A 26,319-nucleotide genomic window follows, 5' to 3' on the forward strand; every position below is an offset into this window, starting at 1 on the left:
CCCCCCCCCCCCTCTTTTAAAGGACTTACTGTACACTGTGCTAGCCGTCTTAACCTTCCTGTTCATCGCGGTGTGTGTCTGTATCACCTTGACTTTGCACCGTGTGAATTTCAGACAGCGCTCCTCCGCTTTCCCTGGCCCCCGCCTTTGCGATGTGTGTGTATGCGTGTCCACTTTGACAGTCGCTGATCCAGTTCCCGGTTTTTCAGGCGAGTGCCGCGAACTTGACAGTCACCGGCAGTCCACTGAAAAATTGCCTAAGTGCGACCGGCTCTTAAGGCAGCAACTTTACTGCTGTCGCCACTGTGTGCTATCATACACTGAAAAGGTTCTGTTTGTGTGCTGTCCAGTCAAATCAAATCAAACTTTCAATCAAAGTTTAATCAAAGCATATATAGGCAGTGGAAAGATATATAATGTTACAGCATTATAGCATTATAGTTAGAGAAAAAGTGCAAGGGCCTCAATGAAGTAGGTTGGAAGATCACAACTAATCTGTTAGCTTATAGAAGGTTTGTCTGAAAGGGGAAAAAGCTGTTCCTGAATGTGGTGGTGCGTGCATACATGCTTAATGAGTTTTTGCCATATTCAACTTATTTTATAAGGAATCTAAGTATGTGACTATTGATTTTCATTGCTATTTTAATGCCGGCTAAATTTAACTGCCTACTGTGTACTGCTGTGTTTCTTGGCATTGTTCTATGCTTCATAATAAAGATCAACGTTAGTTTATTTTCCGTTTTAATGATTTACTCCTTCGTTCCTGGAACTGCATTCAACCAAGACTATTAATTATTACAGGGGGAAACAAATCATCAGTCTTCATTCCCATCATTCCTGGAATAGGATTTTTGCAGAAATAAATAAGATGAGCGAGTTTTGCAGCTGTGATTGATTTAATAAAAGAATCATGTTTTTTTTTCAATGCACATTTTCAAACAATAACAGAACTTTGACCTTAAAGGGATTTGCAGTACGGAAAGCCACTGGGAAATGAATTGGCTTAAACTGCACATGATAGAAAATATGTCATAACGTTTATAGTTTGATGGGGCTTAGGTTGATGGGTTTACAGCAACTATTGGAGGGAGTGGAGAGTTCAGAGCAATTTACTACAAGGCCACCACCGGTTTTCCAGCACCCTTGGTTATAGAGCCTTGCCGGACTGACAGAGGTCACGGCCTTGGTGAGAGGCTGAGATACCGACCCACAAGGTCTGCTGCGGAAGTCGGCTGGGAATGGATCTGCCAGCTTAGGCCGGGTGCGGAGTTCCAAAGCCCTGGCCACAGGGAGAAAATTTGACCTGTGGTGGTAGGATTAGTCGATTATACGCGAGCACCCCACAGAAAGGGCTTGACCCAAAACGTCATCAATCCATGTTTTCCAAAGGTGCTGCCCGACCTGCTGAGTTAAACCCCTGTCCCACGGTACGAGTTCATTCCAAGAGTTCTCCCGAGTTTGCCCTGATTCGTACTCGGAGATTTACGGTAATGGCCACTCGTCGGTACTCGGGGCTCTCGTGGACATTTTTCATCATGTTGAAAAATCTTTACGAGTCTTCCCGTGCTTACCTGCCATTAGCGAGTCTTCTCGAGTACCTGCCGTTAGCGCTAAGAGACGTCCCAGTGCTCCGACGTACCCGCTACATTCATTCTCCGTGCTTACCACGAGTTTGATTTTTTTTTTTAACCTCGGGAGTACTCTTGGAATGAACTCGTATGGACAGGGCTATGACTCCAGCACTTTGTGCCATTTTTTGAAATTGTAACATGTTTAAATATAATGTTAATGAAAGCATTATTTAATTAATGTGAATGACAAAATAAATACTTTTAAATATTTGGTGCTGCGTTCCTTTTGAAAGAGTTTCTTTTATGATATTCGATCGTTACTGAAAATGAAAGTAACAAATAAATTTGTGATGTTGACAGTCTTGTGTTGTATATACTTGCCACAGAATTCGTCCACAGTCAGCCAAAGAGAAGATTGAGGGATGCCATATCTGTACATTAGTGACACCAGGGGAGCCACAAGTTATTATGGGCAAAGACAAGCCTTTCACATTTGACTTTATGTTTGATATGGATGCCAGACAAAATGAAATCTATAAATCCTGTGTTGGTAAACTGGTGGAAGGGTGCTTCGAAGGATACAATGCAACCGTGTTTGCTTATGGACAGGTAAGAACAAACACCAATGCTCCAGAAAGATAATACTGTAGGTGGTTAAAAATGTGGCGTAGCTAATTAGAAGGGTCTCAACCGCAAACGTCACCTATCCATGTTCTCCAGAGATGCTGCCTGACCCGTTGAGTTACTCCAGTACTTTGTGTCCTTTTGTGTAATAAGCTTTGTGGAGTTGAATGAAATTTTTTTTTAAAATGTTTTAGCTCATTCGGCTTTTTTTCATTTTCTTTTCAGGGGAACCACTTTAAGCAAATAGTTTATCAATGTAACCTGATAATAAGAGCCAGTTAACTACAAATTTAAATGTAGATATAATCATACCATTGATATAAGAAGAACCAGTCGCCAAGCTATTACCAATGAATGCATTGATACTTGCAAGTAGCAGCAATGGTTTTGAAATCATAAGATGCAGGTATGTAAGGAAAACAGAGCACTGGAGAAACTTATGAGTCAGACAGCAAAATGTAGAAACAAGGAACTGCAAATTGGTGGAGTAACTCAGCGGGTCAGAAGAACATGGATAGGTGGCGTTTCGGATTGAGACCCTTCTTCAGACTGGCGATGGGGGGGGGGGGGGGGGGTGAACGTGAGGGAGGAGGGACAAAGCCTAGCAGGTAATAGGTGACACAGGTGAGGAAGGTTGTTTGATAAGCTAATTACATAGAAAATGGAAAAATAGGCGCAGGAGTAGGCCATTCGGCCCTTCGAGCAAGCACCATCATTCAATATGATCATGGCTGATCATTCTAAAATCAGTACCCCGTTCCTGATTTTTCCCAATATCTATTGATTTGTTTAGCCCTGAGAGCTAAATCTAACTCTCTTGAAAACATCCAGTGAATTGGCCTCCACTGCCTTCTGTGGCAGAGATTTCCACAGATTCACAACTTTCTGGGTGAATAAGTTTTTCCTCATCTCAGTCCTAAATGGCCTACAACTGTACTCCCCCAACATCGGGAACATTTTTCCTGCATCTAGCCTGTCCAATCCTTTAAGAATTTTATATGTACTGTTTGGACAAAAACCACAGGTGAAAATACAGAAGGTGTGAGACAAAAGGATTGAAGCGTTGCAAATTGTGAAGCTAGAGGAAGGAATGTAGAGGGAGTGGAGAAATAGGTGTGAACAGGCAGCATCTGTGGAGGGATTGGATAGACGACGTGTCGGGTGAAAACCCTCCTTCAGACTGATTGTTCCCAGTATCTCTGGAGTAATTTCTTGTCAGGTGTCAATTTCTAAGTTGTTTCTGAAGATTTCTGTCTCGTGTACCTTCTGATTTCAGACGGGTTCTGGCAAGACGTACACTATGGGCACTGGGTTCAATGTGAACATAATGGTGGAGGAGCAAGGAATAATTCCTCGTGCGGTCAAGCATCTTTTCGAGGGGATTGCAGAGCGAAAGCAAGCTGCCCAGGACAACGGAAGCCAAGCGCCAGAGTTTAAAGTCACTGCTCAATTTCTGGAGGTACGGAGGCACATTCATTATATCTTAGATAACTGAACCCAAGTGTGCCAGATTTCACCTGACTGCACCTTTTTGGACCTGCATTCTTATACCAAGTCGAGAGGGACAAGAGTGCAGAGTTACAGAAACAAGGAACCACAGATGCTGCTTTACACAAAAGGACAAAAATGGGCTGGAGTAACTCAGCGGGTCAGGCAGCATCTCTGGAGAACATGGATAGGTGATGTTTCGGGATCAGGACCCTTCTTCAGACTGATTGTAGTAGGAGTGTTGGGTGAAATCTGGAATAGAGTCTGAATAAGGTTCCCGATCCGAATTGTTACATGACCATTCCCTCCACAGATGCTGCCTGACCTGCTGAGTTCCTGAAGCACTTTGTGCCCTTTTATACAAACCGCATCTACAGTTAGTTCCTTGTTTCTGAAATTTCTTCCCCTCTATTATGTTTTGTTTGATTTAGCTTATTGTCTGGTGCAATGAAAAGACTACTGAACGGTCCTCCCATAAGCGAGGGTGCAGTCCTGATTTTCCAAACTACCTCATTGTGGACATTGGACTTTTTCCTCAGTAACGGTAACAATCTAATGCTGCAAACTATACTCTGCACGCTGGTATATTTCTCGTTGCACTATCTGTTGTACCAGTGTTTGGCTGAAGAAGATTCTGGACCCAAAACCTCTTTGATTATGTTGGCTGCTTTCCTGTAGCAGCGTGAAGTGTAGATGAAGTTAGGTGTGTGGTTTATGTGATGGACTGAGCTACATCCACAACTCTCTGTAATTTCTGATGTCTGAAGAAGGGTTTCGGCCCGAAACGTTGCCTATTTCCTTCGCTCCATAGATGCTGCTGCACCCGCTGAGTTTCTCCAGCTTTTCTGTGTAACCCTCTCTGTAATTTCTTGCAGTCTTGGGCAGAGCTGCTCCCAACCCAAGCTGTGATGTAACCCGACAGTGTGCATTCTATGTTGCATCTGTAGAAGTTAATAATAGTCCACGGAGACATGCCAAATTTGCTCAGAGAGTCTCCTAAAGAAGTAGAGATCAAGAGGAATGGTGAAATACTCCTATTTGTCAGTTTCCCCCCCCAGCTTTTATCAGGCAATTGAACCAGCCACCAACTAGAGTGTAGACAGACACAAAAGGCTGGAATAACAGCGGGTCAGGCAGCATCTCTGGAGAAAAGAGATACTGTCTGACCCGCTGAGTTATTCCAGCTTTTTGTGTCTGTCTGATTTAAACCAGCATCTGCAGTTCCTTCCCTGTACCAACCAGAGTGTGGTCCTGACCGACCATCTACCTTATCTTTAATCAGTTTTTACTGGGCATTATCTTGCACGAGACTGTATTCCGTTTATCCTGTATCTATACAGGATTGTTTGCAATCAATACAGGCTTGATTGTAATCACTACTGTTAAAACACAAAGTACTTGTGCTATAACACCAGGACAACCAAGAAAACCAGGCCCAAAGCCAAAGTTGTATCTAAACTACGTAACTACACTTATGTTACAGGACACTAACTAACTTCATATTCAGTAATAAGCTCTCAACAAACACACAAGCTAAATGTTTAAACAAGAAACCCAATCCCAATGCAACATGAGAATCTAAAATGCCTTTACACAGTTAAACTATGGGGCAACAAAAAATAGGTGTGAAGATGTCAGTATATCAAGTGGGCACCTCCCTTCACTGTCAAGACACCTCGGAAAGGCTCATCACCTGCTCAATATCTGCTCTCACCACCTATGCTTCCAGTGTGCAGTACTAAGCAGTTAACTATGTAAATATCTACTAAGTAAAATAAACTACAGACAATTGATTCAACTTAGTCTGTACAATCTTTCCGCAGACTGAATAGCACACAACAAAAAGGCTTTTCACTGTACCTCGGTGCACGTGACAATAATAAACTAAACTAAGTTAAGTACAAGTCATGTGCATGTTCTGTCCATGCACGTTGTCAGTGTTTCTGGCCACCTCCCCCTCCAGCTCCTGATGTACAATCTTGCCTGATGGGGGTACCTGCTTCTAAAACTACCTAACCCATTCCACAGTTGACTACCTCAGTGAGGTCAGTCTTCCAGAATGGTGTTAGCTCTGTCAATTGATAGTTTAGTGGCTCGATAGGATCTGAAACTGAAAAGTTTGAAACATTGCAAGTAAAATTGAGCAATCAAATTGAGGAAATTGCCAAACTTCTGTGACTTTTGCCTTTAGTTTAGATTAGAGTCTAGTTTAGAGGTGCAGCACAGAAATAGGACCGAGTCCACGCCGACCAGCGATCCCCTCATACTAGCACTATCCTGCTACACACCAGGGACAATTTCCAATCTTTACAAAAGCCAATTAACCTACAAACCCATACGTCTTTGCAGTGTGGGAGGAAACCGGGGCACCCAGAGAAAACCCACACAGGTCACAGGGAGAATGTCGTACAAACTCCGTGCAGGTAGCAGGATCAAACCCTGGTCCCTGGCGCTGTACGGCAGCAACTCCAGCACTGCGCCACTGTGCCACCCATACTATTTGTGCTCATACGTATTGTTTTGTTCTGTTCCTTTGCAGCTCTACAATGAAGAGGTCTTGGATCTGTTTGACAGTACACGAGAATTGGATTCACGCCATAGGAAGTCGAATATTAAAATCCATGAAGGTGCCAACGGAAACATTTACACCAGTGGGGCAGTTTCACGTGTTGTTAACTCCGATCAAGAGGTCAGTGAGTAAAACAAATTGAGCCTAATGTAACATTTCTGATCAATCGTTTGAAACTTCTTCAAATGGATTCTGGCAATGAATCAATTACATTTGGTAACTTGGTCCAAGTTCTTTATTTGTTGGCTGCTGTTTGAAACCTGAAACATGAGTACACATATGTCATGAAGTCATTTAACATATATCTGTGAGATATATGTACTCGTAGTCATGATTACATATATGTCATCAAGCATTGAAACAGGCCCTTCGTCCCAACTTGCCCATGCATATCAAGATGTCCCATCAACACCAGCCCGTGTTTGGCCCATATCCCTCTACATCTTTCCTATCTATGTTTCTGTCCAATGGCTTTCAGATGTTGTTATAGTACCTGTCTCATCTACCTCCCCAACCTCTGCTGTCATAGCCAACTGTGTTACAAGATCCACAGCCAACTTGTGTTACAAGACCCATGGCCAACGTATTACAAGATCCAAACTAGCAGAGGCTGGCTCCTTTGCTTCAGACTTGCCTTTCACACCATTTTATCTATTTTAGTGGTGGTTCTAAGCAGCAAGTTATGTACCACGTAGAAACTGCAAATGTTGGTTTACCTGGACTTGCAACTATTTCGCCTCTCCCCTTCCCCTTCCACCTACATTCCCCTCCCTCCATAGAGGGAGGAGCCATCTTGGTGAACAGCTGCTAGCCAGCACGTCCATTTTAATTTCGTTTTTTTTATAGTTTTTAGTGAGTCCTGTTTTTTGTTTGTAGGGGATATGGTCTTTTTAATGTGGGGGGTAGATGTAACTTTATTTCTAGGTCCCTACCTGGTCGGTGTGGCACCCTTTTCTCCGGGCTGCCCGTCGACCTGTCCTCGTGGCCTACCAGCGGGCTTGGAGCGCCGTTTCCTGGCGGAGACCGCCCAGCACCTCGGCCTCGGCGGCGGCACAGCGCTGGAGCGCTACAGCAGAGCGGAGGGGGTGATGCCTTGCCTGGGTCGCCACGCTGGAGCGACGCGCTGGAGCTCTGGCGAGCTGGACCGCCGAGAGCAACATCTCCGGGCTGCGGGTCTGCGGAGCAGAGAGGCGGCAGTGCGGAGAGGCGGCGCCGACCTTATCATCGGGAGCCTGGGAGCTCCAAACCGGCGCGGCCTTGTCGGCTTCGGCAGCCGCGGGCTCCAACCAGGAAGCGGCCGTTCCAGGTGGCCCAGCCGCCGAAAGGACTCTCCCGACGCCGGGGCAAGACCACCCGGTGAGAACGGCCAGGGACATCGGGCCTCCGTAGAGGCATTTGCGGTGGCCTCAATAGGCTTGACTTTGGGGTGAACATGGGGTGGGGACTGGACATTGTGTCTTCCCCCACAGTGCTATCCACTGTGGGGGGGATGATTTTTTTGTCTAATTATAATCCTGTAAGTCTGTGTCCAAGATGGCTGCCGTGAAGGGAGAATGTACGCTGGCGCGCTTTGGCTGCCGCTACTCTCTCTTCACACTGTGTTTTTGATTTTCTGTTTTTGGATTGAATTCTGTTTTTAATTTGTGTCTCTATGATGTCTTTATTACTTATTTTATTCCGATTATATGTTTTTATTCCGATTACTATGTAAGGTGTCCTTGAGATGTCTGAAAGGCGCCCATTAAATAAAATGTATTATTATTATTATTATTACATTCCTTCTTCTCGCTTCACAATTCAAAACTCTTCTATCCTTTCGTCTCACACCTTCTGTCTTTTCATCTCTGGTCTTTGTCCAAATATCTCTTTATCAAACACGTCCCCCCTCACCTGTATCAACCTTTTACCTTCCAGGCTTAGTCCTACCCCACCTCTCTTCCAGGTTTCTTCCCCAAACCCCTTTGAGGAAGGGTCCGGACCCAAAACGTTACCAATCCATGTTCTCCTGAGCCGCCTGACCCGCTGAGTTACTCCAGCACTTTGGGTCGTAGGTTGTGTACCATGCTTTGGAAGGGATGATAGGACAAATAGATGGGCGGCAGGGAATGTATCGCTGTCGCGTATATGACTGTCGGCAACCTAAAATTGAGTTTTAAACAGCCTTGATTGCATTAGGACATTGTATTATATTTCAACTGTTACCCTTTGGGATGTGATATCCAGAAATAATTTTAGACTCCCATTTTTATTGTTGGAGAATGTTGTCTGGTTTTTGGGAACGTCCAATGGTTTATGAACAATTCAAGTCCGTGGGGAGCAGGTAGTTACCCCTCTTGACTTTGTCTTTCAGATGATCCAGTGCCTGAAGCTGGGGGCTCTTGCTCGAACCACGGCGAGCACACAGATGAATGCTGAGAGCTCGCGCTCCCATGCTATTTTCACAATCCACGTCTGCCAAATGAGGGTCTGCCCAAGACAAGACATGGTATGTTCCTCACACAGCATTAGTGCTGAAAAGTATTTCCAAGTTCTAGTGGAAAGGAATGATAAGTTATCGAAGCAGAATTAGACCATTCATCACATTAAGTCTACTCTGCTATTCAATCTATCTTTCCCTCTCAACCCCACTCACCTTCGCCCCTGACACCCTTACGAATCAAGAATCTTTTAATATCCGCCTTAAAAATACCCAATGACTTGGCCTGCACAGCTGTCTGTGGCATAGAATTGCACAGATTCACCACCCTCTGACGCAAGAAATTCCTCCTCATTTTTCTGTACTTTTTGCAATACTTTTTGCAGTACAATGAAATATTTTGAGTGCTATTATTTTTATTTTGGACAAGAGTTTTTGGAAGAGTTGAAAGATGCAGGCATAGAGTCCAAGTTATACGGCATGAAAACAGGCCCAACTCGCCCATGCCGACCAACATGCCTAAGCTAGTCCCATCTAAGCTAGCCCCATTTAGGTGCATTTGACACTGAAAAATTGCGGAACAGATAATCCAATTAGTTTTATTTTCATGCTATTGCAATGAATTCCTAAGTATTCCTTTGTTAAAGTTCTACCCTTTTTTCAGTTTTAACCAGGGAATGGAGAGATTCTTGATTAGTAAGGGTGTCGGGATATCGGGTGAAGGCAGGAGAATGGGATTGAGAGGGAAAGATAGATTAGCCATGATTGAATGGCAGAATAGACTTGATGGGCTGAATGACTTAATTTTGTTCTGAGAACTTATGAACTTATGATGTGGAAAAGTGCAGGTAGAGGAGATTAGTTTATCTTGGCATCATATTCGACACTGACTTTGTGGGCTGAAGGGCCTGTTCCTGTGCTGTACTGATCTATGTTCTATGTTCCAAAGCATTTACTTCACTGATTCTGAAGAAGAGTCCCTACCTGAAACGTCACCTATCCATGTTCTCCAGAGATGTTGTTTAACCCGCTGAGTTGCCCCAGCACTTTGTGTCTTTTTTGTAAACCAGCTTCTGCAGTTCCTTATATCTCTGTAGTAGATTTTTGCTTGTAGCCATCTGGTATTATTATTTGGTAACTTACACAGCCGACAACTTTTCACTCCTGAATGGTGATAGACGTTTTGTTTAGGCCTAATCCAGGGATCTGATCTTGGGCCTCTCGTTGTTTCCGCTTGCATTATATTCCCACCCCATATAGCTGGAAAATACTGATGATTTTTTACTCTGTGACCCAGATATTGCCAGGGCAGTTACTTATTTATTCAAAAGCAGATTCTATTTATATATATTGTGAGTTAGTTCTATTTATTTTAATTGGAGGCAACCTCTATAGAAGTTTGTGGGATAATAGAACTAGTGTGAATGGGTCGGCATGGACGGTGGGCCGAAGAACCTGCTTCTATGCTGTATCTGTACAAAAACTAAGAACATAGAACAGCACATCACAGGAAAGGGCCCTTCAGCTCTCTATGCCTGCAACTCAGTGGGTTAGACAGAATCTCCGGAGAATATGGACAGGTGATATGTTGGGGCCCTTCTTCAGACTAATTAGTTCCCAACCCAAAACTGCCTATCCATGTTCTGATGCTGCCTGATCCCTGAGTTATACCAACACTTTCTGCCTGTTTAGTTTAGAGATACACTTCGTCCCACCGAGTCTGCTCCAACCAACAATCACCCACACACTAGTTCTATGCTTTCCCAGTTTCGCACCCTACATACTAGGGGCAATTTATAGAAGCCAATTAACCTACAAACACGCACGTCTTTGGGATGTGGGAGGAAACCGGAGCATCCGGAGAAAACCCGCACAGTCACAGTGATAACGTACAAACTCCGTACAGACAGCACCCGAGGTCAGGATCGAACACAGGATCTGTGGCACCGTGAGGCAGCAAACCTACTGCTGCACCACTGTGCCACCCCGGTGTCCTTTTGTGTAAGGCGGTATCTGCAGTACCTTGTTTCTACATTTCGTACTAATCCGTATGAATAACTCACATTTGTATTGCTGTGCTATGTTTGTCCTTCAGGTGAACGGAGAGATAAACGGAGTGGTACATGAATCACAGCCCGTCAATGAGTACGAAACACTTACAGCCAAATTCCACTTTGTTGACCTTGCCGGTTCAGAAAGGCTGAAGCGGACAGGAGCCACAGGAGAGAGGGCCAAAGAAGGCATCTCCATCAACTGTGGTCTGGTAAGGAATACACAGAAATATCAACTTTTCATCTACTGAAATTAATGCAACTTCTCCATACATTTGACATCCAATTTTATCAAAGTTAGTTACTAAGTACTAGAGTAACTTAGCGGGTCAGGCAATATCTCTGGAGAAAAATGATGGGTGACTTATTTGGTTGGATCACAACCCCCTCCCCAAGTACCTTCCCCTGCAACCGCAGAAGATGCAACAACTGTCCCTATACCTCCTCCCTTGACTCTGTCCAGGGATTCTTATACATCGGCGAGACCAAACACAGATGTGGACTTTTATACATCGGCGAGACCAAACACAGACTGGGCGATCGTTTTGCTGAACACCTTCGCTCATTCCGCCTGAACCTACCTGATCTCCCGGTTGCTAAACACTTTGATTCTCCCTCCCATTCCCACACGAAAAGTTCTGTCCTAGGTCTCCTCCATTCTCAGAGTGAGGATAAATGCAAATTGGAGGAACAGCATCTCATATGTTGTTTGGGCAGCTTACAGTTCAGTGGTATGAATATTGATTTCTCCCACTTCAGGTAGCCCGACATTCCCCCTCTCTCTATCTCTCCCCCACCACTCGCTTCTCGTTTTCACCCAACAAACATGTCCTGTTTTCTTTATCATTGTTACCTTTTTGCATATCTTTCATTCATTGTTTTTTATCTCTCCTCGTCTATATCTCTCATTTCCCTTATTCCTAACTGGTCTGAAGAAGAGTCTCAACCCGAAACGTCACCCATTTCTTCTCTCCAGTGATGCTGCCTGTCCCGCTGAGTTACTCCAGCTTTTTGTGTCTTCGGTATAAACCAGCATCTGCAGTTCCATCATACACATCTACAGTTCATTGTTTCTACTTATCAAAGTTAGTGTCGGGATCATTGCAAGCTTACACTTACAGTGCAGAAAGAGGCCCCTTTGGCCTATATGTAACATTCCAAGAAAATTAACCAGACACTCAAGTTATGTAAATTCTCAAACTATTGCAACTTGAATGAACAGCACTCTTTAGAGATAAGTAAAGCTTCTAATGAAAGCATGTCAGTGCACTAACGCAATTGAACTCTGCATTTTCGAATGATCTGTTGACTGAGTGGAATATAGTGCCACTTAACCTGTTTGTCATTAAGTCCATGGAATATAAGAGGAGGAAACAAAACGATAGAAAATTGTCTCGGCTTAGGGTTAGGTTTATGTAGCAGATGCTTCCCCGGGTGGAGCACCCAAAGAGATGCCACGCTCTATTGCTGTTAGCCATGAGGAATAGTGCCTGGGCAATGCTTGCAGATTTCAATTTTCAGTACTGAAGCTGGAGTTAGAAGAGCAGGTGTCAGAGAAACTTTGACAAATCATGGTTATTGAAGTAGAAAGACAACCTGGTTCCAGAAAAAGCCAGCAATATAGGGGCGGCACAGTGGGGCAGCGGTAGAGCTGCTGCCTCACAGTGCCAGAGACTTGGATTCTATCTGACTAGGGATGTTGGCTGTACCGAGTTTGTACATTCTCCCCGTGACCTTGTGGGTTTTCTCTGGAGCCCCAGTTTCCTCCAACGCAGTGGTATAAATTGTAAATTGTCCCTAGTGTGTAGGATAGTGCTACTGTACGGGGAGATCGCACGTCGGCATGGACTTGGTGGGCCGAAGGGCCTGTTTCCGCGCTGCATCTCCAAAAGTCTATGAGTCTAAAAAGTGTTTGTATGGAAGTTATTGTATTGTTTCCAAATGCTTATTTTCAATTAATTTATTTGTGGATTTAACAAGGAAAAAGTGGCGAGAAATATTTGTGAATTCATGTTGCTAATGACCAGTTATAGAGCCTAGTATATGTTTACACCTGCAGAGAGTAGGCGGCTTGTTGAAAAAGACACTGCACGTTTTAATGCGATGAGATAATGAGGCAAAATTATACTCTGCGTCATTTATGCAGCATGACTTCTGCTGTTATAAGGTTCATGAAGTGCATCATCTGATCTTGCACTTCTTTGTAATGTATGTTTATGCAAAGGGATCGGTGTTTTGTCATATCAAAATACAATTATGAGAATCATAGAAAGGATAGACCATTAGAAGCTTATTGTGGGAGAGTCTAGGACCCGAGGGCACAGCTTCAGAATAAAGAGATATACCATTAGAAAGGAAATAAGGATACATTTTAGTCTAAGAGTAGTGAATCTGTGGAATTCATTGCCACAGATCGTTCTGGAGGCCAAGTCATTGGATATTTTTAAAGTGGAGATTGACATGTTATTGATTAGTAAGGGAGTCAAAGGTAATGGATGGAAGCCAGGAGAATGGGATTGAGAGGACAGATAGATCAGCCATGATTGAATGGTGGAGTAGATTTGATGGGCCAAATGAACTAATTTTGCTCCTATGACTTATGAAACCTTTTCCCCAGGGTGCAAATGCCAATGAATAGAAGGTGCAGCTTTAGGGTGCAAGGGGAAAAGTTTCAAGGAGATGTGCGGGGACATTTTTTTTTAACAATGGGGGTAGTGAGTGCGTGGATGCTCGGTCTATATCTATCTATATTACTAAAAGTCTGATCTTGATCGCTGTGCTGCGATTTCTGAGAGAACACCGCCACCTACGGCCGTCATTTTTGGCCACCTCGCTCAGAGCCCCCCTCCCCCTCCAGGACCGGAGGTTTTTTCCCATCGATGACAAATCAGAGAGATATTAATGTTTTTAAAAAATTCACCATTCTCTCTGCTGCCCCTGCTGGAGGGAGGGGGAGAGACTATAAAACCAGGAAGTGGTGTGCCTCACTCAGTCTCTGCAAGATGGATGAAGCCAAAGGGTCAAGCTCTGAATAACACTGAACAAATGTTGAAAGTGAAAATATGGTTTGTTTGAAGTAAAAATGCACTGCCTGCAAATGGTTGTTTGGGTGCCTTGGCTTGAAGTTGAAAGGCACAACTTACTGCAAATGGTGGCTTGGGTGCTTTGGCTTGAAGTTGAAAGGCACTACTTATAGCAAATGGTGGCTTGGGTGCTTTGGCTTGAAGTTGAACGGCACTACTTACAGGAAATGGTGGCGGGTGCTTTGGCTTGAAGTTGAAAGGCACTACTTACTGCAAATGGTGGCGGGTGCTTTGGCTTGAAGTTGAAAAGCACTACTTACTGCAAATGGTGGGTTGGGTGCTTTGACTTGAAGTCGAAAGGCACTACTTACTGCAGTTGGTGGCTTGGGTGCTTTGGCTTGAAGTTGAAAGGCACTACTTACTGCAAATGGTGGCGGGGTGCTTTGGCTTGAAGTTGAAAGGCACTACTTACTGCAAATGGTGGCTTGGGTGCATTGGCTTGAAGTTGAAAGGCACTACTTACTGTAAATGGTGGCTTGGGTGCTTTGACTTGAAGTTGAAAGGCACTACTTACTCCAAATGGTGGCTTGGGTGCTTTTGGCTTGAAGTTGAAAGGCACTAATTACTGCAAATGGTGGCTTGGGTGCTTTGGCTTGAAGTTGAAAGGCACTACTTACTGCAAATGGTGGCTTGGGTGCATTGGCTTGAAGTTGAAAGGCACTACTTACTGTAAATGGTGGCTTGGGTGCTTTGGCTTGAAGTTAAAAAGCACTACTGCAAATGCACTTACTTCCTGTTTGCACTGTATATTGATTTTAGATAAAACGCTATCACTTACGGCTGTGATTATTGGCCATCTTACTCAGTTCCCCTCCGCTGAGCAGGTGCAGAGAATTCTTCCCATCAATGAAAAATAAAATTGTTATTAGTGTTTAAAAAATGTTGAGAATCTCTCTCCTGTCAATCACGCCAAGAAGACCACACCTTTTCTGGTGTGAGGGGGAGGGGTTATAAAACCCGGTAGTGTGGGTGTGGCTTAGTCTCTGCATGATGGGGGAGGGAGAGGTCACGACTCTGTCTGAGCTGTGAATCAACTGAACACACTGAATGTCTACTGAACTGTGAGTTTGGTGTTTTGTGTGGTTTTATGGTGGTTTCACCCTGCATGAAATGGTATGACACTGCATTTGAATTTGGTGGCCTTGCACCCTGTTTCAAATGGAATGAAACTGCACTTGAATTTTGTGGCCTTACACCCTGCTTGGAATGGTAGGTAAATGGATTTGAATTTGGTAGCCTTGCACCCAGCTTGAAATGGAATTTGAAGGAATAGCCATGAGTCAACTGCCAGCCCACCAGCTGTGAGTGAGGTGCCAGCAGATCAGGCTTGAGGGACTGAGCTGCCACCCCAAGAACCCATACCAGCGCTCCAGAAAGCCCCCCCAATGGCCACCAATATTGGAATTGGTGGAGAGGTGGAATATTGCGTCGGGGGACCAGCCCTCCCGTGTGAACATGGGACCCAACGGGTCCCACTTAGTCTAGTATAACAATAAAATTGCTCTTCATTGTAGGAGTTCAGGCATTACTGATACAGACTCTTGGGGGTTATCCAGGCTCAGCTGTCTCCATTGTATTAACCAACAGAAATATGCTTGGCTGTGAAAAAAATAGGAAAATTGCTAAACTCCACAGAGCATTAGTAACAATACATTGTTCATTTTATGGTAAATGCTTGTGATTTAATGAAAAAGCTTTAACGTTACTTTAGTTTTTTAACCAATTACATTTTAAATGTATTTTGAGCATTGTATTATTGCAGTGTTGTGCACAGGTGTTAATATTCTATCACACCTTAATGACTTTTGGATTTGGGTCTTAAACTCTTAAAACATAGAACAGTACAGCACAGGAAAGGGCCCTTCAGCCCACAATGTGCACGCCGAACATGATGAAAGTTAAACTAATTTACTCTGCCTACAGGTGAATAATCTCCCTCCATTCTCTGTATATCCATGTACCTAGCTCAATAGACAATAGGTGCAGGTGTAGGCCATTCGGCCCTTTGGGCCAGCACTGCCATTCACTATGATCATGGCATCTCAAAGTCTCTTAAACATTACTACCATATCTGCCTCCACCACCATCTCTGGTAACATGTTCCAGGGACTCGCCATCTATTGTGTTAAAAAACATTGGCTTGCACATCTTCTTGAAACAATTCACCTCTGACCTTATAGCTGTACCCTTTAGTACTTGACATTTCTACCCTGGGAAACAGGTTCTGCTTGCCTATTCTGTTTACACGTGCCTTATCTCTGCCATTTCTCTGCCCATATCTGCAACTGATCTATATCCCGCTGTATCCTTTGACAGCCTTCTCCACATATCCAACAAATTTTGGGTTCATAAGACATAGGAGCAGAATTAGGCCATTTTTACCTACATCATTCGATCCTGGGTAACCAAGCGATGTTGGGGGAGAATACTGGAAAAGAGGTAGAGGTGGGACAAAGCCTGGCATGTGATAAGTGGATACAGGTGATGGGCGTATATTTGCAGATGGGTGGAGTAAGTGACAAAGACTAGAAACACAAGGAACTGCAAATGCTGGTTTACAAACAAAATGACACATGCTGGAGTAAATCAGTGGATCAGGCAGCATCTCTGGAGAACATGATGACGTGCCGTTTTGGGTCAGGACACTTCTTCAGACTGAAAACTTTAAATTGCTCTTCAGACAAAGACTAGAGATCAAAAGGAGACAAGGGCATCCGGACTTCCTTGTGTCTCGTTCATGGAACTCTAGAGGTGGAAATGTTTAAGGGGGATACTGTAGATAGACGCAAAAAGCTGGAGTAACTCAGCGGGACAGGCAGCATCTCTGGGGTGAAGGAATGGGTGATGTTTCAGTCCGAGACCCTCCGTCAGACTAGTTAGGGAAAAGGGAAACGCGAGATATAGACGATCATATAGAGAGATAATGAACAATTAATGAAATGTGCAAAAAAGTAACAACGATAAAGGAAACAGGCCATTGTTAGCTATTTGTTGGGTGAAAACGAGAAGCTGGTGCAACTTGGGTGGGGGAGGGATAGAGAGAGAGAGAGAGAGAGAGAGAGAGAGAGAGAGAGAGAGAGAGAGAGCAGAGAGAGAGAGACAGAGAGACAGAGACTCTCTGGTTATTGCATTGTTTTGTGACGCTGATAAAATTTATGTTTAAATTAACCCCACCCCAACACAATCATTCTGTCTCTTGTCTTTGTCGTTGAGTGAAGCTATCACTGGGAAACGTTATCAGTGCACTGGGAGACCAGAGCAAGAAGAGCCATCACGTGCCGTACCGAGACTCCAAACTGACAAGGCTTCTTCAGGATTCACTGGGAGGAAACAGGTACCAAAGTGAATAGACCTGCACATAAAGATCACAAAAGATCTGCTTTATTTAGGGTAGAGACTTTTGGAACAAGCCCTTCACTCCAAGTAAAAAGGCACATGAAGAAGTTCAGAAAATTTGTAGAGGAAGTGTAAGAGGATAATGTTATATGAAATCATACAGCACGGAAACAGGCCCTTTGGTCGAACTCATCCATGCTGACTAAGATGCCCCATCCAAGCTAGATCCCATTTTCCCATGGGTTCCCATCCCATGCTTAGACAATTTCTCTTCGAATTTTTTTTGTTACATCAGAAAATTGTTAATGTTGGCAAAGTAGGCTTTCTTTCTCAATACAATACATAGATTTTGACTTCTCATGACTAAAACAGATATTGAACGTCCAATTTTCTAAAATGTTCATCTCTTTCTACTTTTTTGACTTCCTAGTAAAACCTCTCAAGTCTAGGTTTGTGGGGCTGCAGCCACATGCGACGGCAGGCCTGGTTCACCTCTGCGAGAAGATAAGACTGTACTAAGAACTTTAAAAACTTTGTCGTGCCAGACACGTGGCGATTCTTTGTGCACTGCCTCGGCGAAGTCTGCTGTATGATTTTACCGGATTGTATTAAAAAACAAAAATTTTACTGTACCTAGGTACATGTGACAATAAAGTATTGAATCATTGGGATGTGTATATATACACATATAGATACATATCATACATATAAATTATATATATATATATAATTTGTGTGTGTGTGTAATATGTGTGTATGTGTATGCATATAGTATATATATATATATATATATATATATATATATATATATATACATATGTGTGTGTATATTTTATATAAGCATATATATGTGTGTGTGTGTGTGTGAGACATTGGTGATATTAGACTTTTCAGGTTTATGGTGGTTGAGTTTTTAGACTTGCAACAGTAGAAGTAATGGAGAGACTTTTTGTTCCTCAATGATATATAGTGTATGCAGCATAAAGACATAACGAGGATCCTCCAGTGCTTCTGCTCAGCGGCTGTGGAAAGCATCTTGTCCGGAAAATATTACAATCTGGTTTGGGAATTGCTCTGCCCAGGACAAGAAGGCTCTGCAGAGAGTAGTGCATTCGGCCCGAACGCACTATGGGAACTTCACTCACCCCCCCTGCAGGAACTATACATCAGGAAGTGCAACCCCAGAGACAATAAGATCATGGGAGACCCGTTCCACCCCTGCAACGGACGGTTCCAGCTGCTACGGTCAGGCAAACGCCTCCGTTGTCATGCTGTGAGAACGGAGAGGTTGAGAAGAAGCTTCTTCCCAGAGGCCATTAGGACTGTAAACTCCTATCTCACCAGGGACTAAATTTACTGTAGCACTCTACTGCTTTTTCTTAAAATTGCTGTTTTTTTCCCTTTTTCCTTCCGCCCACAATATTTAATATGAAAAAGAATATGTGATTCTGTTCCATTCTGTTTGTAGTTTGTTTGGTTGTTTGTTTGTTTGTCTTTTTGCACAAAGTCCGCGAGCATTGCCACTTTTCATTTCACTGCCCATCTCGTATGTGTATGTGACGAATAAACTTGACTTGACTGTGCATAATCAGAATGACAATAATTCCCTTACAGTCGCACCATTATGATCGCTTGCATAAGCCCATCTGACCGTGACTTCATGGAGACTCTCAATACCCTGAAATATGCCAATCGAGCCCGAAATATCAAGAACAAAGTTACGGTTAACCAGGACAAAACCAGTCAGCAAATCAGCGCTCTGCGAGCTGAGATTGTTCGGCTCCAGATGGAGCTGATGGAATACAAGACGGTAAGAACTGTGGCCCCTGAACCATTGACGGGCAAGGGGCTGGTATCTCCCAGTTACCTGTTCTTCTGTGGGTGTAAGGTTCAGTGGGTATAAGCCTTTCTCTAAATTAATTCAACTAGAAATGGGGATTAGTTTCCACTCAAAGTCCAAAAGTGAGTTATACTTTAGATATTCACTTGCATGTAATAATATTTTAACCATAAATTGCAATCACATTGAATAAATATTACTGTCTGATTATTGTCTGAAGAAAGGTTCCGACCTGAAATGTCACCTATTCCTTTTCTCCAGAGATGCTGCCTGACCTTCTGAGTTACTGCTGCATTTTTGTTTACCCTTGGCATAAAACCAATATCCTTCATACACATAAATATTTATTTAGCTGTTTTTCATACACTAAAGAAATAGAACCTAATTAGTCGCATTCATATAAGTATGCAGCAATTTGCAAAATTAGCTGTGATTCACTGTAACTTTACTTGCAAAAAAATCTCTAATAAATAAAACACATGTATGTTCGCCTAACAGCGTAAATGTTTATGCACCTCCATACAAAATTGGGAAAGGATAGGGAAATTACAGAGAGATGTTGATTCAATTGATTGAGAAATACAGCTTGGAAACAGAGTCCACACTGACCTGTTCACACTGGTTGTATGTTATCCCACTTTCACATCCACTCCCGACACATGAGGGGCAATATACAAAGGCCAATAAACCTACAAACCTGCACATTTTGTGGATGTGGGCGACCAAAGCACCTAGAGAAAACTCCGTGGTCACAGGGAGAACGTGCAAACTCCAAGCAGATAGCACCTGAGGTCAGGATCGAGCACGGGTCTCTAGCGTTGTGAGGCAGCAACTCTGCAAGCTGTGCCTCTGAGCCGCCATGTGACTGTGACATTCACCCTATCTCTTCCCCTCATGATTTTATACACCTCTGTAAAATTACCCTTCAGTCTCCTGCATTCCAAGAAATAAAATCCTAGCTTGTGCAACCACTCCCTTCAGCTCAGGCCCTCGAGTCCTTAATGAGTTGGGTAATTGATTGTTTTGAGCTATTTCTGGTTGGGTTTTTTTCAGGGTAAACGAGTCATTAATGCTGATGGTTCTGAAGGCTACAACGACTTATGCCATGAAAACAGCATGCTACAGAAAGAAAATGACACGTTGAGAATGAGATTAAAAGCCATGCAAGAAACCATCGACGCACTGAATGACAGAGTGACACAACTCTTGAGTAACGAAGCCGCTCAGATAATCGCCAGTGCAGGTAAGATTATTAATGAACACCAAAATGTCATTTTACTTTCAGTAGGTAATTCTTGACCATGCCTAGTGAAGCACGTCTGATTTACTCATTGTTTTGCAGGGAATGGAGGGATATGGGCCAAAGGCAGGCTGGTGTGACTAGCGTAGATGGGGCATCTTGGTCAGCAGGAGCAAATTGGTCCGAAGGGCCCGTTTCCATGGTGTATCACAATGACTCTATGTTTACAAGAGTTCACCAGACTGATTCCTGGGATGTCAGCACTTTCATATGAAGAAAGACTGGATAGACTCGGCTTGTACTCATTAGAATTTAGAAGAATGAGGGGGGATCTTATAGAAACTTACAAAATTCTTAGGGTGTTGGACAGGCTGGATGCAGGAAGATTGTTCCCGATGTTGGGGAAGTCCAGAACAAGGGGTCACAGTTTAAGGCTAAGGGGGAAATCTTTTAGGATCGAGATGAGAGAAACATTTTTTACACAGAGAGTGTGGTGAATCTCTGGAATTCTCTGTAGGCCACAGAAGGTAGTTGAGGCCACAGTTCATTGGCTATATTTAAGAGGGAGTGAGTTGTGTGGTCCTTGTGGCTAAAGGGATCAGGGGGTATGGAGAGAAGGCAGGTACGGGATACTGAGTTGGATGATCAGCCATGATCATATTGAATGGTGGTGCAGGCTCGAAGAGCTGAATGGCCTACTCCTGCACCTATTTTCTATGTTTCTATGTTAGGCGGATGAGATTAGCTTATTTTAGTATTATGTTCAGCATAGACATTGCAGGCTGAAGGGCCTGTTCCTGTGCTGTTCTGTTCCATGTTCATCACAAAGCTTCAGTCGTTAAAAGTCTTGTTTTATTAAGAGGTAGCCAGTGGCATTCAGTCAATTCAAAGAAAATAATTTCAGTAATTTCATTGCTGTAATTTTTGGAATGATTTGGAATTGCAGGTGATAATTTAAATCATTGTTCAACGTCACTGCAAATTCATTGTGATGTGCAAGTCATTTGTATTTTCTGACTATCCAACTTCTCTTCAGTTACTTTCAGAATCTGAGTGGTTTTCTAAAATGAAGCAGGGAATTATAGACTAGTTTGCCTGACATCGGTGATGGGGGAGATGCTGGAGACAATTTTTAAGATGCATTTGGATAGCAGTAACAGGATCGATCCAAGTCAGCATAGATTTACAAAGGGGAAATCCTGCTTGACTAATCTTCTGGAATTCTTGGAGGATGTAACAAGTAAAATGGAGAAAGAAGAGCCAGTGGCTGTGGTGTACCTGGACTTTCAGAAAGCCTTTGATAAGGTCACACACAGGAAATTAGTGGGCAAAATTAGAGCACATGGTATTGGGGGTAGGATATCGACATGGACAGAAAATTGGTTGGCAGACAGGAAACAAAGAGTAGGAATTAATGGGTCCTTTTCAGAATGGCAGGTAGTGACTAGCGGGGTGTCACAAGGCTCGGTAATGGGACCGCAGCTATTTACAATATAAATGATTTTGATGAAGGAATTAAAAGTAACATTAGCTAATTTGCAGATGACACAAAGCTGGGAGGCAGTGTGAGGATGCTATGAGGATGCAGGGTGACGTGGTTAGGTTGGGTGAGTGGGACGATGCAGATGTGGATAAATGTGAGGTTATTATCTGAATGGTGTCAGGTTAGGAAAAGGGGAAGTGCAACGAGACCTGGATATCCTTGTACATCAGTCACTGAAAGTAAGCATGCAGGTACAGCAGGCAATGAGGAAAGCTAATGACATGTTGGCCTTCATAACGAGAGGATTTCAGTATAGAAGCAAAGAGGTTCTTCTGCAGTTGTACAGACCCCCGGTGAGGCCACGCCTGGAGTATTGTGTGCAGTTTTGGTCTCCTAATTTGAGGAAGGACATTCTTACTATTGAGGCAGCGTAAGTTCACAAGGTTAATTCCCAGGATGGCGGGACTGTCACATGATGAAAGAATGGAACGACTGGGTTTATATTCACTGGAGTTTAGAAGGATAAGAGGGGGTCTCATAGAAACATATAAAATTATTAAGGGATTGGACACGTTAGATGCAGGAAACATGTTCCCGATGTTGGGGGTGTCCAGAACCAGGAGCCACAGTTTAAGAATAAGGGGTTTGCCATTTAGAACTGAGATGAGGAAAAATCTTTTTATCCAGTTGTGAATTTGTAGAATTCTCTGCCTCAGAAGGCAGTGGAGGCCAATTCACTGGATGCTTTCAAAAGAGAGTTGGATAGAGCTTTTTGGGCTAGCGGAATCAAGGGATATGGGGAGAAAGCAGGAACGGGGTACTAATAGTGGATGATCAGCCATGATCACATTGAATGGCGGTGCTGGCTCGAAGGGCGGAATGGCCTACTCCTACACCAATTATCTATGTATCTATGAAGCTGGTTTGCTAATTATGCTATTTGCTTTTACCTGAATGTATTGAACGGTTAGTCCAGATTACTGATCAATGCAGAAAACTGACTGATTGCAGTTGTTGCTGACTGCAATGAGCATTTCCCAGTAAAGCAGTAGTCACGGGATGTTTCTGATGCATATGCATTTACTCCATCTACTGTGGACGCCCCATTCCAAGAAGGATGTGGTGGCTTTGGGGAGTATGCAGAGAAGGTTTACCAGATGCTGCTTGGATTAGCGGGTGGTTAGCTACAAAGTGATTGTTGGACAGATGTAGATTTTTTTCTCTGGAAAGTCAAGGATTGAGGGTAAGACCTGATAGAAGTATATAAAATGATGTGAGGCATAGATAGGAGAGAACCCTTTTCCCAGGGTGGAAATGTCAAAGACCAGAGGGCATGGTTTTAAGGTGAAAAGAGGGAAGGTTAAAGGTGACCTGCAGGGAAAGATTTTTACACAGAGAGTGGTGGGTGCCTGGAACGCATTGCCAGGGGTGGTGGTGGAAACAGATACGATGGTGGCATTTACAGTCGGAGGCTTTTGGATAGGCACACGGATATGCTGGGAATGGAGCGGAATGGACCATGCACAGACAGAAGAGATTAGTTTAACAGCATCATGTTCAGCACAGACGTTGTGGGCCGAAGGGCCTATCCCTGCACTGTCCTGTTCTATGTTCATCGCAAAGCTTAATGAAAGCAGAAAATGCTGAAATACCTAGTTGGCTGGGCTCCATCCGTGGAGAGGAAAACTTAGCCTTTCGTGTTCATGATCTTTGACCATATGGCATTCTGATCAGTGAGCAGCAATTAAATATAGTCATTAAATGTGTGGTGAGGAACTGCAGGCTGGTTTAAACCGAAGATGGACACAAAAAGCTAGAGCAATTCAATGGATCAGGCGGCACCTCTGGAGAAAGTCCTGACCCGCTATGTTACTCCAGCATATTTTATCTTTATTTGTAAACCAGCTTTTGCAGTTCCTTGTGACCACGAATACATTCCATGCATTTGTACATATAAAAAACATTGCAGAATGCTGATTTAAGGAACTGAAACCAAGTTTTGTGTTTATTGCACCTTTCAATTTACGCATAGCAACCATTTAACTGTTTTTCAAAGAAAGAAATACCTCCACGTACCAATTTTTGATCGTATTTCATTGGATTTTATCTTGCACTGAACATAATTCCTTTTATCCTGTGTCTACACTGCGGACAGCTTGCTTCTAGTCATGTATAGTCTTTCCGCTGACTGGATAGGACTCAATAAAAAAGCTTTTCACGGTACCTCGAAACACATGACAATGATAATAAACTAAACTTTGTTTCTGTAATTTTGCACTCTTCTATGTACTCTGCAGGAGATGGCAACGAAGAAATCGGTGCGCTGATTCAAAATTATATTCGGGAAATACAGGAGTTAAGGTTGGTCCCTGAATTTTAATCTCCGTATTTTGTACATGTCATGGCAGATTCCCTTGCCTGACCATCTCAAAAATATAAACCCATAAGACGAGTTGCAGAATTAGACCATTCGACCCTTCAAGTCTACTCTGCCATCCATTCGATCATGGATGATCCGAACAAAATTACGAGATGCACATAAAATCCTCCCCCCAGAAGTCCCGCTGTGAATGTGTCACCTAGGCCGGGTGAGGCGCCGATCTCGACCTCATTGGGACTTCCACGGCCGATCAGCAGGGTTGAATTTGCCCCGTGTGGCTCTGGAATTCCGGCCCGGCTAGAGCCGGCAGATCCGTTCCCATTGCGGAATTCCGAGGCCAACTTTGTGGACCGGTATCTCGGTACTTCGGTGGACTATGTGAAACGTTCTGGTACCATTTAGAAACATAGAAATCAGGTGCAGGAGTAGGCCATTCGGCCCTTCGAGCCTGCATCGCCATTCAATATGATCATGGCTGATCATCCAACTCAGTATCCCGTACCTGCCTTCTCTCCATACCCTCTGATCCCCTTAACCACAAGGGCCACATCTAACTCCCTCTTAAATATAGCCAATGAACTGGCCTCGACTACCCTCTGTGGCAGAGAGTTCCAGAGATTCACCACTCTCCGTGTGAAAAAAGTTCTTCTCATCTCAATTTTAAAGGATTTCCCCCTTATCCTTAAGCTGTGACCCCTTGTCCTGGACTTCCCCAACATCGGGAGCAATCTTCCTGCATCTAGTCTGTCCAACCCCTTAAGAATTTTGTAAGTTTCTACAAGGTCCCTTCTCAGTCTCCTAAATTCTAGAGAGTATAAAACAAGTCTATCCAGTCTTTCTTCATAAGACAGTCCTGACATCCCAGGAATCAGCCTGGTGAACCTTCTCTGCACTCCTTCTATGGCAAGAATGTCCTTCCTCAGATTTGGAGACCAAAACTGTATGCAATACTCCAGGTGTGGTCTCACCAAGACCCTGTACAACTGCAGTAGAACCTCCCTGCTCCTATACTCAAATCCTTTTGCTATGAAAGCTAACATACCATTCGCTTTCTTCACTGCGAATGGTATTGAACTCATCTTGGAAGCCATGATCTCTGTTTGGTCGGCAGAATGGATAATCCAAAACCGAGGGTGCCAGAAAGTCGGTGGTGGACCTGAACTTTCCCTTGCTCTGAATGTTTGTTTGACTTCTGGAGCTTTGATTTGGATTTTCTTTGCTCAAAGTCCCCCGTGATGTAAAGGTCTCTCTCTTTCAGGACCAAGCTGTTGGAGAGTGAAGCCATGAATGAGTCTCTTCGCCGCAACGTCTCTCGACTGACACCCAGGTCTCCGTATTCAGCGGGAATGTCTCCCATGCCTTGCTCTGCAAATTTCGCCGTCTCTCTGGAATCCGATACCTCTGAGGTTGTTGAACTGGCAAAAAAGGACTTGGAGCTGCTGAAGAAAGAAAGGATACAAAGGAAAAATAGGTGATTGCGTGCATATATTATTATTGGCAGTGCTTTTATTGTAGAACTAAAAGTTGCCGATATGCACGTTAGAGTTTAGAGATACAGCATGGAAACCGGCCCTTCCACCCCCGGGTCCCCCCTGACCAGCAATCACCCCGTACACCAGCACTTTCCTACAAACTCGGGACACTTTACAATTAACCAACAAACCCACAAACCCACATGGGTAGGAGGAAACCAGAGCAGCCGGAGAAAACCCGCGTGGTCACAGGGATTAATAACCATGCGTGTTGTGTGGCCGGCAAATCAAATAATGACATCTAACTTTTCAGCAGAGATGGTGTGCTATACAGGCACATCCTGTCATCATCTCTAAAAAGTTAAACGTCAGTATTTTGATTTCGGCCCATGTATGTGACACGTATGTTTATTGATCTTGCGTACCAGCATCTTATGAATAAAAATGCACTGGTTATTAAATAATAATTTTATTTAGTAATAGGTTTCTCTGAAGTATGAGCTGAAGGGGTGCACAGGTAATAAAAATAAGTTATTTGTGACAGACTAGATTTAGACTTTAGTGATGCAGCACGAAAACAGGACCTTCAGCCCACCGAGTCCACACAGGCCAGCGATCACCCCCATGCTACGCGCTAGGGACAATTTACAATCTTTACTGAAGCCAATTAACCTGCAGACCTGTACGTCTTTGGAGTGTGGGAGGAAACAAGAGCACCCGGAGAAATTCCATGGGGTCACAGGGAGAACGTACATATTCGGCACAG

At 43.7% G+C, this 26,319-nt stretch overlaps 1 protein-coding gene across 1 annotated transcript in view; it reads left to right on the top strand.

The window, feature by feature from the left end:
• kif21b (kinesin family member 21B) overlaps positions 1–26,319 on the top strand; it is a 113,633-nt gene that overhangs the window by 32,993 nt on the left and 54,321 nt on the right. The window contains exons 2-11 of the mRNA XM_055654621.1: positions 1,958–2,180; positions 3,472–3,654; positions 6,223–6,372; positions 8,603–8,737; positions 10,764–10,931; positions 17,021–17,136; positions 18,753–18,948; positions 20,032–20,221; positions 23,999–24,062; positions 25,340–25,552. Coding sequence (XP_055510596.1) covers positions 1,958–2,180; positions 3,472–3,654; positions 6,223–6,372; positions 8,603–8,737; positions 10,764–10,931; positions 17,021–17,136; positions 18,753–18,948; positions 20,032–20,221; positions 23,999–24,062; positions 25,340–25,552 — 1,638 coding nt within the window. The remainder of the gene's footprint in view (positions 1–1,957; positions 2,181–3,471; positions 3,655–6,222; positions 6,373–8,602; positions 8,738–10,763; positions 10,932–17,020; positions 17,137–18,752; positions 18,949–20,031; positions 20,222–23,998; positions 24,063–25,339; positions 25,553–26,319) is intronic.

This window comes from Leucoraja erinacea, chromosome 24 (assembly GCF_028641065.1).
Source record: "Leucoraja erinacea ecotype New England chromosome 24, Leri_hhj_1, whole genome shotgun sequence".
Lineage (NCBI taxonomy): Eukaryota > Metazoa > Chordata > Chondrichthyes > Rajiformes > Rajidae > Leucoraja > Leucoraja erinaceus.